The sequence below is a fragment of the Zophobas morio genome, unplaced genomic scaffold (assembly GCF_036711695.1).
Source record: "Zophobas morio isolate AGI-343-1 ecotype UQ-CSIRO unplaced genomic scaffold, CSIRO_AGI_Zmor_V1 ptg000004l, whole genome shotgun sequence".
Taxonomy (NCBI): Eukaryota; Metazoa; Arthropoda; class Insecta; order Coleoptera; family Tenebrionidae; genus Zophobas; species Zophobas morio.
In genome coordinates this window covers 5,388,222-5,401,476 of record NW_026972109.1, presented here as the reverse complement: position 1 = coordinate 5,401,476, position 13,255 = coordinate 5,388,222, and the positions used below count along the sequence as shown (strand labels likewise).

At 39.3% G+C, this 13,255-nt stretch overlaps 3 protein-coding genes across 3 annotated transcripts; all 3 read left to right on the top strand.

Annotated features, from left to right (window-relative positions):
• Window positions 1-1,276: 1,276 nt before the first annotated feature.
• LOC135134360 (probable ATP-dependent RNA helicase ddx20) lies at window positions 1,277-2,795 on the top strand. Its single transcript, XM_064063015.1, has 2 exons — window positions 1,277-1,346; window positions 1,396-2,795. The coding sequence occupies exons 1-2, from the start codon at window positions 1,335-1,337 to the stop codon at window positions 2,680-2,682; spliced, it is 1,299 nt and encodes a 432-aa protein (XP_063919085.1). The 5' UTR covers window positions 1,277-1,334; the 3' UTR covers window positions 2,683-2,795.
• Window positions 2,796-8,526: 5,731 nt separating this feature from the next.
• Window positions 8,527-9,642, top strand: LOC135138646 (uncharacterized). The gene is made up of 3 exons (XM_064068626.1): window positions 8,527-8,806; window positions 8,857-9,340; window positions 9,387-9,642. Exons 1-3 carry the CDS (start codon window positions 8,789-8,791, stop codon window positions 9,578-9,580), a joined length of 696 nt encoding a protein of 231 aa, XP_063924696.1. The 5' UTR covers window positions 8,527-8,788; the 3' UTR covers window positions 9,581-9,642.
• A 116-nt stretch (window positions 9,643-9,758) lies between these two features.
• LOC135138576 (glutamate [NMDA] receptor subunit 1) lies at window positions 9,759-13,227 on the top strand. The gene is made up of 11 exons (XM_064068560.1): window positions 9,759-9,975; window positions 10,024-10,275; window positions 10,325-10,620; window positions 10,669-10,842; window positions 10,886-11,147; window positions 11,202-11,415; window positions 11,461-12,137; window positions 12,184-12,341; window positions 12,392-12,564; window positions 12,611-12,864; window positions 12,918-13,227. Exons 1-11 carry the CDS (start codon window positions 9,835-9,837, stop codon window positions 13,155-13,157), a joined length of 2,841 nt encoding a protein of 946 aa, XP_063924630.1. The 5' UTR covers window positions 9,759-9,834; the 3' UTR covers window positions 13,158-13,227.
• Window positions 13,228-13,255: the final 28 nt, after the last annotated feature.

The window sequence follows — 13,255 nt, the reverse complement described above, 5'->3', positions numbered from 1 at the left end:
CTTGGCAAGTTTTAGCCCCGCCCACCCACCCTCCCTTTTCTTGAGGGTATGTGATTTGCCAAAATTAGTTTTATCTTAGCAGTTACTAGCCCCAACCACCCACCCACCCACCCTCTCTTTTCTTTAAGAGTATATCATTTGCCAAAATCGATCTTATTCTAGCAGCTAAGCTGCCAAGATAAGACTGATTTTGGGAAATGACATACATACCCTCTAAGAAAAGAGAGGATGGGTGGGCGGGGCTAGTAACTGCTACGATAAGACTGATTTTGGCAAATGAGATACCCTTTAAGAAAAGACAGGGTTGGTAGGCGGGGCTAGTACTTCCTAAAATAAGGCTGATTTTAGCAAATGACGTATCCTCTAAGAAATTTAATTATATATAAAGACCCTAGAGGCTCCAAACTCCAAAGCATTTTCAAATTCTTTCCAAACGGGAATACCTAGAACCCCAGGATTGTTTTAAATTTTTCAAAACAAAAAAAAATGGGGTCCTAAAATTAACTCAAAAACAGGTCAAGTCAGAATTTTCCAAAAGCAGAACACCAAAATTCCCCAAAATTGTTTTAAATAATTTACAAAAAAAAATCTCCATGGGCCCCCAAAATAATACACCATGGCTACCCAAGAGTCTCCTAACTAATAAAACACTAAAAGCTCAAAAGATTGATCCACCCACAAGACACCAGATTCCCTGAAATTTATCCGAAAATAAAACACCAGGGGACCTAAAATTAAGTGCGAATTTTAAAAAAACAACACAACCATATCTTTGTACATTCTAACTGAGATGGTAATTAAACATGGTCATGGGCGAGACAAATATTAACTAAAAATTTTATTACTCCTACTAGTTATTGTGACAATGAATGTGTTGTTTAGTTGTTAAACGTAGCAAAAGAACCAATTTTAATACATATTATTATAACTCCGCCAAAATTGTTTGTTAAGAGCGTAGCGGAGAGTTAATCCGCCATTTTCCGGACACCCGGTGTTATGAAACAAATATATTGTCAGTCGGAAATATGCACACGCCTAAGCCCAGTTCCATTATTTTCCCATAAAACCAGCACCCAAAAAAACACTTCTCTCACCAAGACATTGAAATTGACATTCATCCAACCGTTTCAAATAATTAGTACCCAACAACTGTGACCAACAGAGATTACCCAAAACACTCTAGAAATCTCTCTCAAGCAAAAAATTTCGCTAAACCGAAACATTTTATTAAAACATTTGTGGTCGATTACCTTTTTTCTGAGCGCAACTATAAATACCATTTCTTTGTCGTTCCTAATCCAGTCATTGCTCAACATCACTCAAACACAGCTACGATGAACCTCATCGTAAGTACCTCCCTTTTCAACCCCTCAATTTTACAAAAATCCCCTACAGGTGACAGCAATCATTTTTCACCTTACAACCGGCATCTTCGCCACGAACACCACCGAAGAAGCCCCCACGAACAAAACGAAACGCACGGTCTCTGGTCAAGTCCACAACTATGGAGAAAACCGCCCCGTGGTGCTCTATCCAGAAAGCACCCCCGTGTCGCCCCAGAGCCTCGCCAGCCTCTACGCCCCTGTTACCCTCAAACCCGTCTTCGATCCAGAGCTCTCCAAACAAGTAGCAGCCCAGCAAGTCCTGTACGAGTTTCAGCAAACACCAACCAATGCGGTTTCCAATGTTCACGTGAACCAGTTCTACCAACCGCTGCAGAGCAAGGACGGAGGGCCCGCCCAGTTCAGCGGCTCTGAAACGGTGGCCACACCAGTGCAACACAGCGCCTTGGTGAGGCATGGTCAGAATTTCGCGCAAGTGCAGTACCATCCGCTACCTCAGCACGTGCAAACCCATCAGTACATCCCAGGGAAGTTGCTGTACGTGAATGGGAAAATCACGTATCCGTCGGGACAGCAAAATGGGTTCCAACAACACCAAGCCTTCCAGCAGCAGCACCAACAACAACAAAATGGGTTCCAGCCGCAGCAAAATGGGTTCCAGCCACAACAAAGACCCAGTTTCTTGTACACGCACCCACAAGCAGGGACCCACAAGTTCGTCCCTCCACCTCTTGTAACCCGAAATGCCTATCGTCGTTTCCAGGCACCGGAGCCTCAGCAGATTCTACCAATCACGAAACCGATGAGTGTTCCAGCAGTGAACGAAGACCAGAAAGAAGAACCAGAGGTGGAAGAGGAGGAAAATGCGCCCAACAAGGAAGAAGAAGAGGAAGAAAATGAAGAGAACGATGAGGAGAGTTACGAGGAAGATGACGAAGACGATCGTTATTTTAATAAATATGGTTTCGACGATGATGACCACAATAATTATAGGGAAGACGATGAAGAAGACAATGAGAGGGGTTCTTCGAAACCTGTACCAAAGAAGCACAAGAAAGTAACAAAACCCAACAAATATAACAAAAGTGATGGTTACAAATACAGCGAAAGCTACAGCACGAGTAGCAAATATGAGAAACCGATGAGAAAAGGGAAGAAAATTATGAAGAACCCTAAAGTACAAGTGAAGACGGTGAAGGGCTCGAAGGGAGACCACCCGAGGTTCCGAAACGAAAAAATCGAAGGGAAACAATCACGGAATATTCCAGTGGTTCACAAACAGAAGATTTTTAAGGAGAAGTGGTATGTCACGAAGAGTACCGATGACTCAATGTTATAGTTTTTTTTAGTTTAGATTTGTTTATTTTATGTGCTATATTGTTTTATATTTTCTTATTGTTGTTTTTTATTTGTTTTCTATTTAATAATAAATAAATACTGTTTGTTTGTAAAGTCGTCGGTTTTCGTTAATTTTATGCCTGAGTTGGTTTGAACGTGACCTCTGAAGAAAGAAATTTCAATCATCTGGAATGAACTTTTACTTTCTTAGGGCGTTGAATTAGAGTAGATAGTAAAAGTCACGACATTCATTTGAATGATTTTAATCTGGTTGAAGTTTAAGAATCATGGGGCGATTTTTTTTTATTAAAACATTCAAAATTGATTGTGAAAGGTACAAAACCGCGAAGTATCTGTTGAAATGATGATTGACAAACTAGAAAGGATAGGAATTTATAAATTTTTACGACACTCGCTGTAACCAATACTAAATTTAATAATCTCGGAGATTTTTAAATGTGCATACTTTCAAAATAAAAATAGAAACTTATTTGTTTACATCAGTGCAATTTATATCTTGCTTGATTTATCCCACAAATGAAAACATGTTTTTTAAACAGTGATGATTTATTTCTATATTATTTGTTTTTAAATTAAAAAAACATCAACAGTCGGCACCGCAAACGTTCGAGCAGAACGAACAAAATTCCTGAGAAATGCGTTTCAAATTGAAGGAAATTATAAGCAAAATATCCAAAAATATATAGGGTGTTTCATTTAAAAAAACCAAGTTGTGTGTTAAGTCTTTAAAACAGAACACTCCGTATAGTTAAAAATAATTTTAGAGTATTGTCCTCAAAGAACCGTGCAACTTTGGTCTTTGCCTTTTTCTTGTTTCTAATAAATATAATGAGATGAGATATCAAGGAGCGCGCACTTATTGGCTCACCCTGTATTTTGCATTTAACGATTCTGAAAAAATGGTAGAAGTTTTCGATGAAATAAGGCTGAAGAAACTTTTGAAGGTCGAAATCTACAAAAAAAGTCTAGGTGGTAAAAATTTTCATAAGGAAAAACTGGATTCGAATTTTCTGAAATTTTGAAAAATTGCGATATTTCAATGGGCGATTCTGGAAAAATGGTTGGAGATATCGAAGAAATAAGGCCGGAAGTGATTTCTGCCGCCCGAAGTCTAAAAGAAAATGTATTTAGTTAAATTTCGAAAATCGTCATAAATGTATCGAAATTTGTATATTTGCATCATTTTTAAAAAAGTCGTCAAAAAATTTTCAAAAAAAATCAAGGTTATAGATGTAGCCTAACCCCCCCCCCTCTTGGTGCCATCTGTTGATGATTGAACTCGTATTAATTATTTATGTGTAAATAATATGGAAAAGAATATATTTTCCGTGGAGAATAGGAAAGGGGAAATTTTTCGTAGAAAGATAAGCATTTTACAATTACGCTCCGCCCCTCGGCTTACGACGAATAAAAAAAATCATCCGAATTGAAATTGGGCGGAGCTTATACTTTGCCCTTTTACAACAAGAAACTTAGAACATGGTTAAAATGCTAATTGCAAAATCGATATTTCCTTATACAAATTTTCCATTTTAAACGTATTTTAAGTTTCATGTTGTGAAAAGAAGTCTACACATATTAAAACAAAAAAGCAAAATGTAAGCTCCGCCCACCCACCCTATCTCAATTGTGATGATTTTTTTAATTCGCCGTGAACCAAGGGGGCGGAGAATAGCTGCAAAATACTTATTTCTTTACAATAAATTAAAAACATGTTTTTGAGTGTCGTGTTGTTCAAAGAATGCTACGCATATTAAGAAAAAAAGCAAAATATAGACCCCGCCCACCCACCCTAACTCAATTGTGATAAAGGAAAATATGGATTTTGCAATTAGGCTCTGCCCCTAGGTTTGCCAACGAATGAAAACTTCATTACTATTTAGATCAGGGCAGGTATGGGTGGGGCTTAATCTTGGGTTTTAATTTTTTCTTAATATATGATATGTACATAGTATTCTTTGAATAACACGATACTCAAAAACACGTCTTACATGGTAATTTCTTGTAGAGAAATAATAAGGATTTTCTAACTAAATTCCGCTCATTTGGCTCTCGACGATTAAAAAAAAATCATCACAATTGAAATAGGGTGGGTGGGCGGAGCTTATACTTTGTCTTTTTTCTTAACATGTAGTCATCTTTTCAGAACTTGATAATTTTGGTGATATTTGAGTACCAAAATTGCGGATTTAACACCAATATTTTGAACAGAAATCGATTTTCTAGAGCCATACAAGGGGGTCCACTTTAAATAAAGTTTGTTCTCTCTGTGTATGCGAGTCTGCGACCCCTAGATGGCCGAATCTGGTACAAATTTTGCACACGCGTTCTAATCTCCCTTTGAACATTCCAGTTACGTTTTTAGCCATTTTTGTCAACAAACTTTTTTTTTCAGATAAAAAAAAAATTTTTGAACATGTTTAAAAACTCTAAAAATTCAGGGCTACAGATCTTGGCGTGGTGATTCCAATAACGTAGCGTGTTTAGGGGCACGGGGCAAAAATTCGGTCTGAAATTTGAATTATTTGAAATTTTGAAAACTAGCGATATTTCAATGGGCGATTCTAGAAAAATGGTTGGAGTTATCGAAGAAATGACGCCGGGATTTCCACAGCCCGAAATCTATAAGAAAATGTATTTAGTTTAATTTCGAAAATCGTCGACAATGTGTCGAAGTTTGCATAAGAAAAATTTTTCATAGAAAAATAAGTATTTTACAATTAAGCCCCGCCCCTCGGCTTACAACGAATAAAAAAATCATCGGAATTGCGATAGGGCGGGTGGGCGGGGCTTATATTTTGCCTTTTTTCCTTAATATACATAGCCATCTTTTCACAACAAGAAACTTAAAACATAGTTAAAATGGTACATTTTTACAAGGAATCGATTTTGCAATTATGCGGCGGAACCCAATTGCAAAATCGATATTTCCTTTTACAAATTTTCCATTTTAAATATGTTTTAAGTTTCTTGTTGTGAAAAGAAGTCAGTATATATTAAAACAAAAAGGCAAAATATGAGCCCGCCCACACGCCCTGTCTCAATTGTAATGATTTTTTTTATTCGCCGTGAACCAAAAGGGCGGAGCTTAACTGCAAAATACTTGATTCTTTACACGAAATTAAAACATGTTTTTGAGTATCGTGTTATTCAAACACTCCTATGTATATTAAGAAAAAAATTGGTCTAAAGAGTTTAGACAGTACTTCCCTCGCTGTCGGAAACTTGACGACTGCATGCCTATTGTGTTTTTTTTCTCATTACATTTTTGTAGTGGGAATTTAAAAAAAAATTGCGATGACGTCATCAACATTTTTGCAAGGACAAGTATATCAGTTGGGATAGATGTAGTGTAATACTAAGATTTTCGGGAAAATGAATTGGGTCGCTTTGAATATTGATTTGTTATAATCAATAAAATAACGAAACAATTTACTCACGTATACGGCGCCGGTGTGTAATATGAGAGGCAGCTGAAAATCGTTTATGTATAAACATTCTTAATTTAAGATGACAAGCGTAACAGCATACGTGAGAGTCAAACAGAGAAACTGTAAACAAAACGACCATCGGTTTTATTACTTCGACTTCCGCTTATTATATAAAACATTGGGTTTTATTTTAATTTTTGACGGTGAAATTCACAATTGGTTGATTATAAACATGTCTATTCCACATTCGCTTAACCTAGTCAGCGCACAAAACAAATGCACGTCTGTAATGTTAAAATCGATGTAAATAAGGGTGCTACCCTTATGTATCAACCGAGTTTTTACTTTAAAAAATTTTGTGTCTACCAAATTGGGTTGGTCCAATGTAATACTAATAATAAGTGTTGTCTTTAATTTAATCAATAAAATAAATTGACTTCATTAATTTTTTTTGAGCCACCTCTTAAGAAAATCTAAAAAATATGAATGGAATGATAAATCACAAGTACAAACTCATCATATTTTTTGCATTTTAGATAAGATTTATTCAGCAAAATTTAAGGGTGACGTCATCAATTTTTTTAGGAGGGATGAACAAATACATTTTGAACAAAAGTTTACCATGTTTATAATAACTTTAAAATATCTCCAAGATTTCAAAGCATTTCAAAAAATTCAAGGTTACAGATCTTGACATGCTGATTCCAAAAATGTAGCGTGTTTAGGGGCACGGGGCAATATTTTCGAAAAATTCGGTGTGAAATTTGAATTTTTTGAAATTTTGAAAACTAGCGATATTTCAATGGGCGATTCTGGAAAAATGGTTGGAGATATCAAAGAAATGAGGCCGGGATTTCCGCAACCCAAAATCTACAAGAAAATGTATTTAGTTAAATTTCGAAAATCGTCGAAAATGTGTCGAAGTTTGCATAAGAAAAATTTTTCATAGAAAAATAAGTATTTCACAATTAAGCCCCGCCCCTCGGCTTACAACGAATAAAAAAAATCATCGGAATTGTGATAGGGCGGGTGGGCGGGGCTTATATTTTGCCTTTTTTTCTTAATATACACTGCCATCTTTTCACAACAAGAAACTTAAAACATGGTTAAAATGGTACATTTTTGCAAGGAATCGATTTTGCAATTATGCGGCGGAACCAAATTGCAAAATCGATATTTCCTTATACAAATTTTCCATTTTAAATATGTTTTAAGTTTCTTGTTGTGAAAACGAAAAGGCAAAATGTGAGCCCGCCCGCCCGCCCTGTCTCAATTGTAATGAATTTTTTTATTCGCCGTGAACCAAGTGGGTGAAGCTTAACTGCAAAATACTTCATTCTTTACAAGAAATTAAAACATGTTTTTGAGTATCGTGTTATTCAAACACTCCTATGTATATTAAGAAAAAAAGGCAAAATATAAACCCCACCCACCCACCCCATCTCAATTGTGATGATTTTTTATTTTTGGAAACTTAAAACACGTTTAAAATGGTAAACTTTTGTAAGGAAATATGGATTTTGGAATTAGGCCCTGCCCCTAGGTCTGTCAACGAATGAAAACTTCATGCTATTTAGATCAGGGCAGGTATGGGTGGGGCTTAATCTTTGCCTTTAATTTTTTTCTTAATATAGGTACATAGTATTCTTTGAATAAAACGACACTCAAAAACATAGTAATTTCTTGTACAGAAATAATAACAATTTTGCAATTAAATTGGCTTTATTTTTTTCTTAATATAGGTACATAATATTCTTTGAATAACACGATATTCGAAAACATGTTATTAATTTTTTCTTTGCATAGATTTAGTGACTTTTTTGTGACTCAGTGTATACTACGTACACAAAAATTTTTTGATGAAAATGTGTGATTAAACAGTTTTGATAATTTTGGTGATATTTGAGTAACAAGATTGTGGATTTAACACCAATCTTTTGAACAGAAAATTTCATTTTTGAAAAATTTTCAAAAAATTCAGGGATGTAGATCTCGACGTGCTGATTCCAAAAATATAGTGTATTTAGGGTCACGGAGCAATATTTTCGAAAAATTCGGTGTGAAATTCTAGTTTTTTTTGAAATTTTGAAAAATTGCGATATTACAAAGGGCGATTCTGCAAAAATGGTTGGAGTTAGTTTAGTTAAATTTCGAAAACACAAATGCTGAAAAATTCAAGAATCTCCGCCAAAAATCCCTCACTTAATTTTCTCTCAACCAAAACCCTAATCTTTGCATGCCTGCGCTCTTTTCAGCTTGACAAATCGTGAATGTTAAGCCAACATTCCAATCACAAAAAAAGCCGCAAATAATCAAACGATCAACCGCAAAACACCAGTAACTGTAACATTAAATTACACATTTTTTAAAGAAAACCAACACTGCGAACATCTAAAGGTTACTTTCTCCCATCTTTGGTCTGAAATAATTAATAATGTCGTTGTAAACTTTACACAGCAATTTGGGCCACCTTTCCGTTTTAGTCGCACTTATAATTCATTTTAAATAACACGCATTCAATGAAAGGCATGATTATAGGGATGCCCTCAGAAAATACGGAAACAATTTCTTCTATCATTTAATTGTAGCATTTTTTCATAATGGAAGTGTATATAACCACACCATCAATACAGACGCGGCAGAATCACCACAACCATGATCTACACACCAGTAGTAAGTACAACCACGGTTTAATAGTCATTACTATTATTATTATTTTTAAGATAATCGCCACCTTTGTTCTGATTGTCTCGGGCGCCAACGTTAAGCGCGGCGTCGTCTTTGAGGCCTTCCCTCAGGACTTCTCCTACCATTCCTTTCCTCAATTTTCTGCCCCCAAGCCGCACGTCCCTTCCCCCGCTGAAATAGCGGCGGCTATTCAAGCCGCCAAGGAAGCCTCCTCCAGCGTGATGGCCGCCCAGCAGCGCGTCCAAGAAGCTAAGGACGACGTCCTTAATCAGCAACACGTCGCCAACCACAAGCAAACCCAAGCCGCTCTGGCTCTACAGAAGACGGAGGCGGCGGCGGCGGTGCAGCAGCAGGAAGCCAAGTCGGCCGCCAACGCGCTAATCCAGGCCCAACAAAGACTAGCCCACGCCAAAGCCGAGGTGGCGGAGCTACAAAAAGTAGCGTCTGCCAAGGAAGCACGAGCCGCCGTTGTTATTCAGAAGAGCGCGGCGGCGGCGGCGGCCGAAATCCAAAGGAGCGGTAAGTCAAACAACGAGAGTGAAGGGGTTGTAAATTGGGGTTGCAGATGAGACGGCGAGGAAACTGGCGGCATTGCAGAGTTCCAACGCCGAAGCTATCAAGCAGAGTTCGGCCGGAAAAGACGGGAGTTTGACGGCTACGTCGGCGGCGGTGGCGGCGGCCGCAGAGAGAGGGGGCAACGGGCAGCAAGTGGCCTGGGTGACACCGAAGTTCGTGCACGTTAATAACCCATGGGGGTAATTTTTGTAATGAGTTTTTTTGAATAAAAGTATTTTCTGGAGTAAGACAAGGATTTAATTGTTCATCAGATTACGATTTAATTTGTCACTTTACTAGAGGTTGTGATTAAAAATTCTGAAACCGCACACAAACAAACCTTGGCCTATTTAAATCCTTGAGGTGGGTCAAGCCCAATCGATATCATCTGGAGTTGTTGCCGTAGCAACGGGCGCGGTCCAGATCCACCGTCAGTTCGATATGAACCCAAATTAAAAATGCTATATTTTGTGGTTTTCGCACTAAATTTTCTGTTTACTAAGGGTGACCTGTGGGCGTCCAGTAACCCCACAGTTTTTAACATTGGTGGGGTTTTAAGTAGCAACGATAGTGAATATTATTTCAAAGAAACCATAGCGGTAAGTTCTTAGTGTTGACTACAATTTTCACCGTTGTTATTTTCTTAGCACTTAAACTTCGACTCTCAATATGTGCCAAAAGGGGTCACCTACTACGACACCGCGATCCTCATGGACCCCAACCCCATCCGGACGGCCCTCAACGTTTGTAAATACCTAATTTCGAGTCGAGTTTACGCCGTGGTGGTGTCTCACCCCCTAACCGGTGACCTATCACCAGCTGCGGTGTCGTACACTAGTGGTTTTTACCACATCCCGGTCATCGGAATTTCCAGCCGAGATTCAGCATTTTCCGACAAAGTAAGACAATACAATTTTTCAAAAATGACTACCATGACTCGATTTTTAGAATATTCATGTGTCTTTTCTACGAACCGTTCCCCCTTATTCCCACCAAGCCGACGTCTGGGTGGAAATGCTCAAACACTTCAATTACAAAAAAGTTATCTTCATTCATAGCTCAGACACCGACGGTAGAGCGCTTTTGGGGAGGTTTCAAACCACATCTCAAAGCCTCGAAGACGACGTCGACATAAAAGTCCAAGTTGAGTCAATAATTGAGTTCGAGCCGGGTTTGGACAACTTTAAGGAGCAACTAAGCGACATGAAAAAGGCGCAGTCGAGAGTATACCTCATGTACGCCAGGTGGGTCCCACTGCTGCCACCAATCCAAATTTAACACACCTTTTTTAGTAAAACTGACGCTCAAGTCATTTTTCGGGACGCAGCGGAATTCAATATAACGGAAGCTGGGTATGCGTGGATCGTCACAGAGCAAGCCCTGGAAGCGAATAATGTTGCAGAGGGTGTGTTAGGGTTGAAATTGGTAAATGCTACGAATGAAAAAGCACACATTAAGGACAGCATGTAAGTACCCACTAGTTGTATACAAGTTTTATTTCGTCTTTAGATACGTCTTAGCGTCGGCTCTTCGTGACTTAAACCAGACTAAAGAGATAACCGAAGCCCCCAAAGATTGCGACGATTCGGGTCAAATTTGGGAAACCGGACGCGACCTTTTCGACTTTATTAAGAAACAAGTTTTGCTCAATGGGGAGACCGGGAAGGTGGCTTTCGATGATCAAGGTGACCGGATTAACGCCGAGTACAACATTGTAAACATACAGAAGAAAAGGAGACAAGTAACTGTCGGGAAGTTCCACTTCAATAGGGTACCACCAAATACCAATCGTTTGACTAAAATTGTCACAATTACTATGTTTCAGGAAAGCAGTCGCATGCACTTGGCCGTCGACGAAAAAGACATTCTGTGGCCGGGACGCCAGTACGTCAAACCTGAAGGTTTCAAAATCCCTACACACCTCAAAGTACTCACAATCGAAGAGAAACCGTTCGTCTACGTTCGAAAACTCATAGACCCCAAAGATAACTGTACAACTGATGAAATCGTATGCCCTCATTTTAACACTTCGCAAGACAGTAAGAATGATACTAAGTTTGAATTTCTCTAAAAAAAAATTTCAGTGACTGCGATTTACTGTTGCAAAGGGTACTGCATGGACTTGCTCAAGAAACTCTCCGAGAAGATCAACTTCACGTACGGTCTTGCGCTCTCCCCAGACGGCCAGTTTGGCAACTACATAATCAAAAACAGTTCTGGTAGTGGCAAAAAGGAATGGACTGGGCTTATCGGGGAGCTTGTCGGGAATAGAGCAGACATGATAGTCGCCCCTTTGACTATCAACCCCGAACGGGCCGAATTCATCGAATTCAGTAAACCCTTCAAGTACCAAGGGATCACCATTTTGGAGAAAAAGCCATCCAGATCGTCCACTCTAGTGTCGTTTTTGCAACCATTTAGTAACACTTTGTGGATTTTGGTGATGGTTTCAGTGCACGTGGTGGCTTTAGTTTTGTATCTTTTAGACCGATTTTCTCCGTTTGGTAGATTCAAATTGGCAAACACTGACGGTACCGAGGAAGACGCGCTTAATCTGTCAAGCGCGATTTGGTTTGCTTGGGGGGTACTACTAAATAGCGGAATCGGTGAAGGTACTCCGCGGAGTTTCTCTGCGAGGGTTTTGGGGATGGTTTGGGCGGGTTTCGCCATGATTATCGTTGCTTCATACACTGCCAACTTGGCGGCGTTTCTGGTTTTGGAAAGACCTAAAACGAAACTAACTGGAATCAACGACGCCAGGGTACGGTGTTACAGTCTTAGTTCTTTAATTCTGACTGTTTGTATAGCTTAGGAACACCATGGAGAATTTAACGTGTGCTACGGTGAAAGGTTCAGCCGTCGATATGTATTTCAGACGCCAAGTCGAACTCTCAAACATGTATCGAACCATGGAAGCTAATAACTACAACACCGCCGAAGACGCAATCCAAGACGTCAAAATAGGGTACCTTAGTTTCACACACAACCAATCCAAAATTTGACTCAAAATTTCAGAAAATTGATGGCCTTCATTTGGGATAGTTCTCGTTTGGAGTTTGAAGCGGCCCAAGACTGCGAGTTAGTGACAGCCGGGGAGTTATTCGGTCGTTCGGGTTATGGAATAGGTCTCCAGAAAGGGTCCCCCTGGGCGGACGACGTCACTCTAGCAATTCTAGACTTCCACGAAAGTAAACTTGTGCATTTTTTCCCTCTTGTACTTTGACATTGTTGTAGGTGGCTTCATGGAGAACTTAGACAACAAATGGATCCTTCAAAACAACGTCCAACAATGCGAACAGTTCGAAAAAACACCCAACACTCTCGGTTTGAAAAACATGGCCGGAGTTTTTATTTTAGTGGCTGCAGGAATTGTGGGCGGAATCGGTCTAATTGTCATCGAAATGGCATACAAGAAGCACCAAATCAAAAAACAGAAACGTATGGAATTGGCGAGACATGCGGCTGATAAGTGGCGAGGGGCTGTAGAGGTTGGTTTGTCACTTTTTGTGTGTGTGTACTTTGTGTATTTTGTGGTTTATAGAAGCGCAAAACTCTTCGGGCTTCCACTGCTACGCAGAGGCGGATCAAATCCAACGGGGTCAATGACCCGGCTACGATTTCACTGGCTGTGGATAAGTACCAGAGGATTGGAGGGGCGGAGAGGGCGTGGCCAGGCGATTCGGATATTAGGCAGAGGAGGGTCGAGGATAGTGGAGGAGTGCAGCCCGTTCCTAGGTACCTACCGGCCTATACCAGCGACGTTTCGCACCTCATAGTATAAAGCAATCTTCGAAGTGTTATTTAATTATCGATGTACTTAAATGTTAATGAAATAAATTATAATCGTTGAATGAGTGATGATTTAGCAACGCGGAAGCG

Coding starts and splice junctions, on each gene's coding strand:
- LOC135138646 (XM_064068626.1), top strand. Junction 9,341..9,386: donor GGCCGAAATCCAAAGGAGCG/GTAAGTCAAACA, acceptor TTGGGGTTGCAG/ATGAGACGGCGAGGAAACTG.
- LOC135138576 (XM_064068560.1), top strand. CDS start 9,835: ATGCTATATTTTGTGGTTTTCGCACTAAATTTTCTGTTTACTAAGGGT. Junction 10,276..10,324: donor ATTCAGCATTTTCCGACAAA/GTAAGACAATAC, acceptor CTCGATTTTTAG/AATATTCATGTGTCTTTTCT. Junction 12,565..12,610: donor AATTCTAGACTTCCACGAAA/GTAAACTTGTGC, acceptor ACATTGTTGTAG/GTGGCTTCATGGAGAACTTA.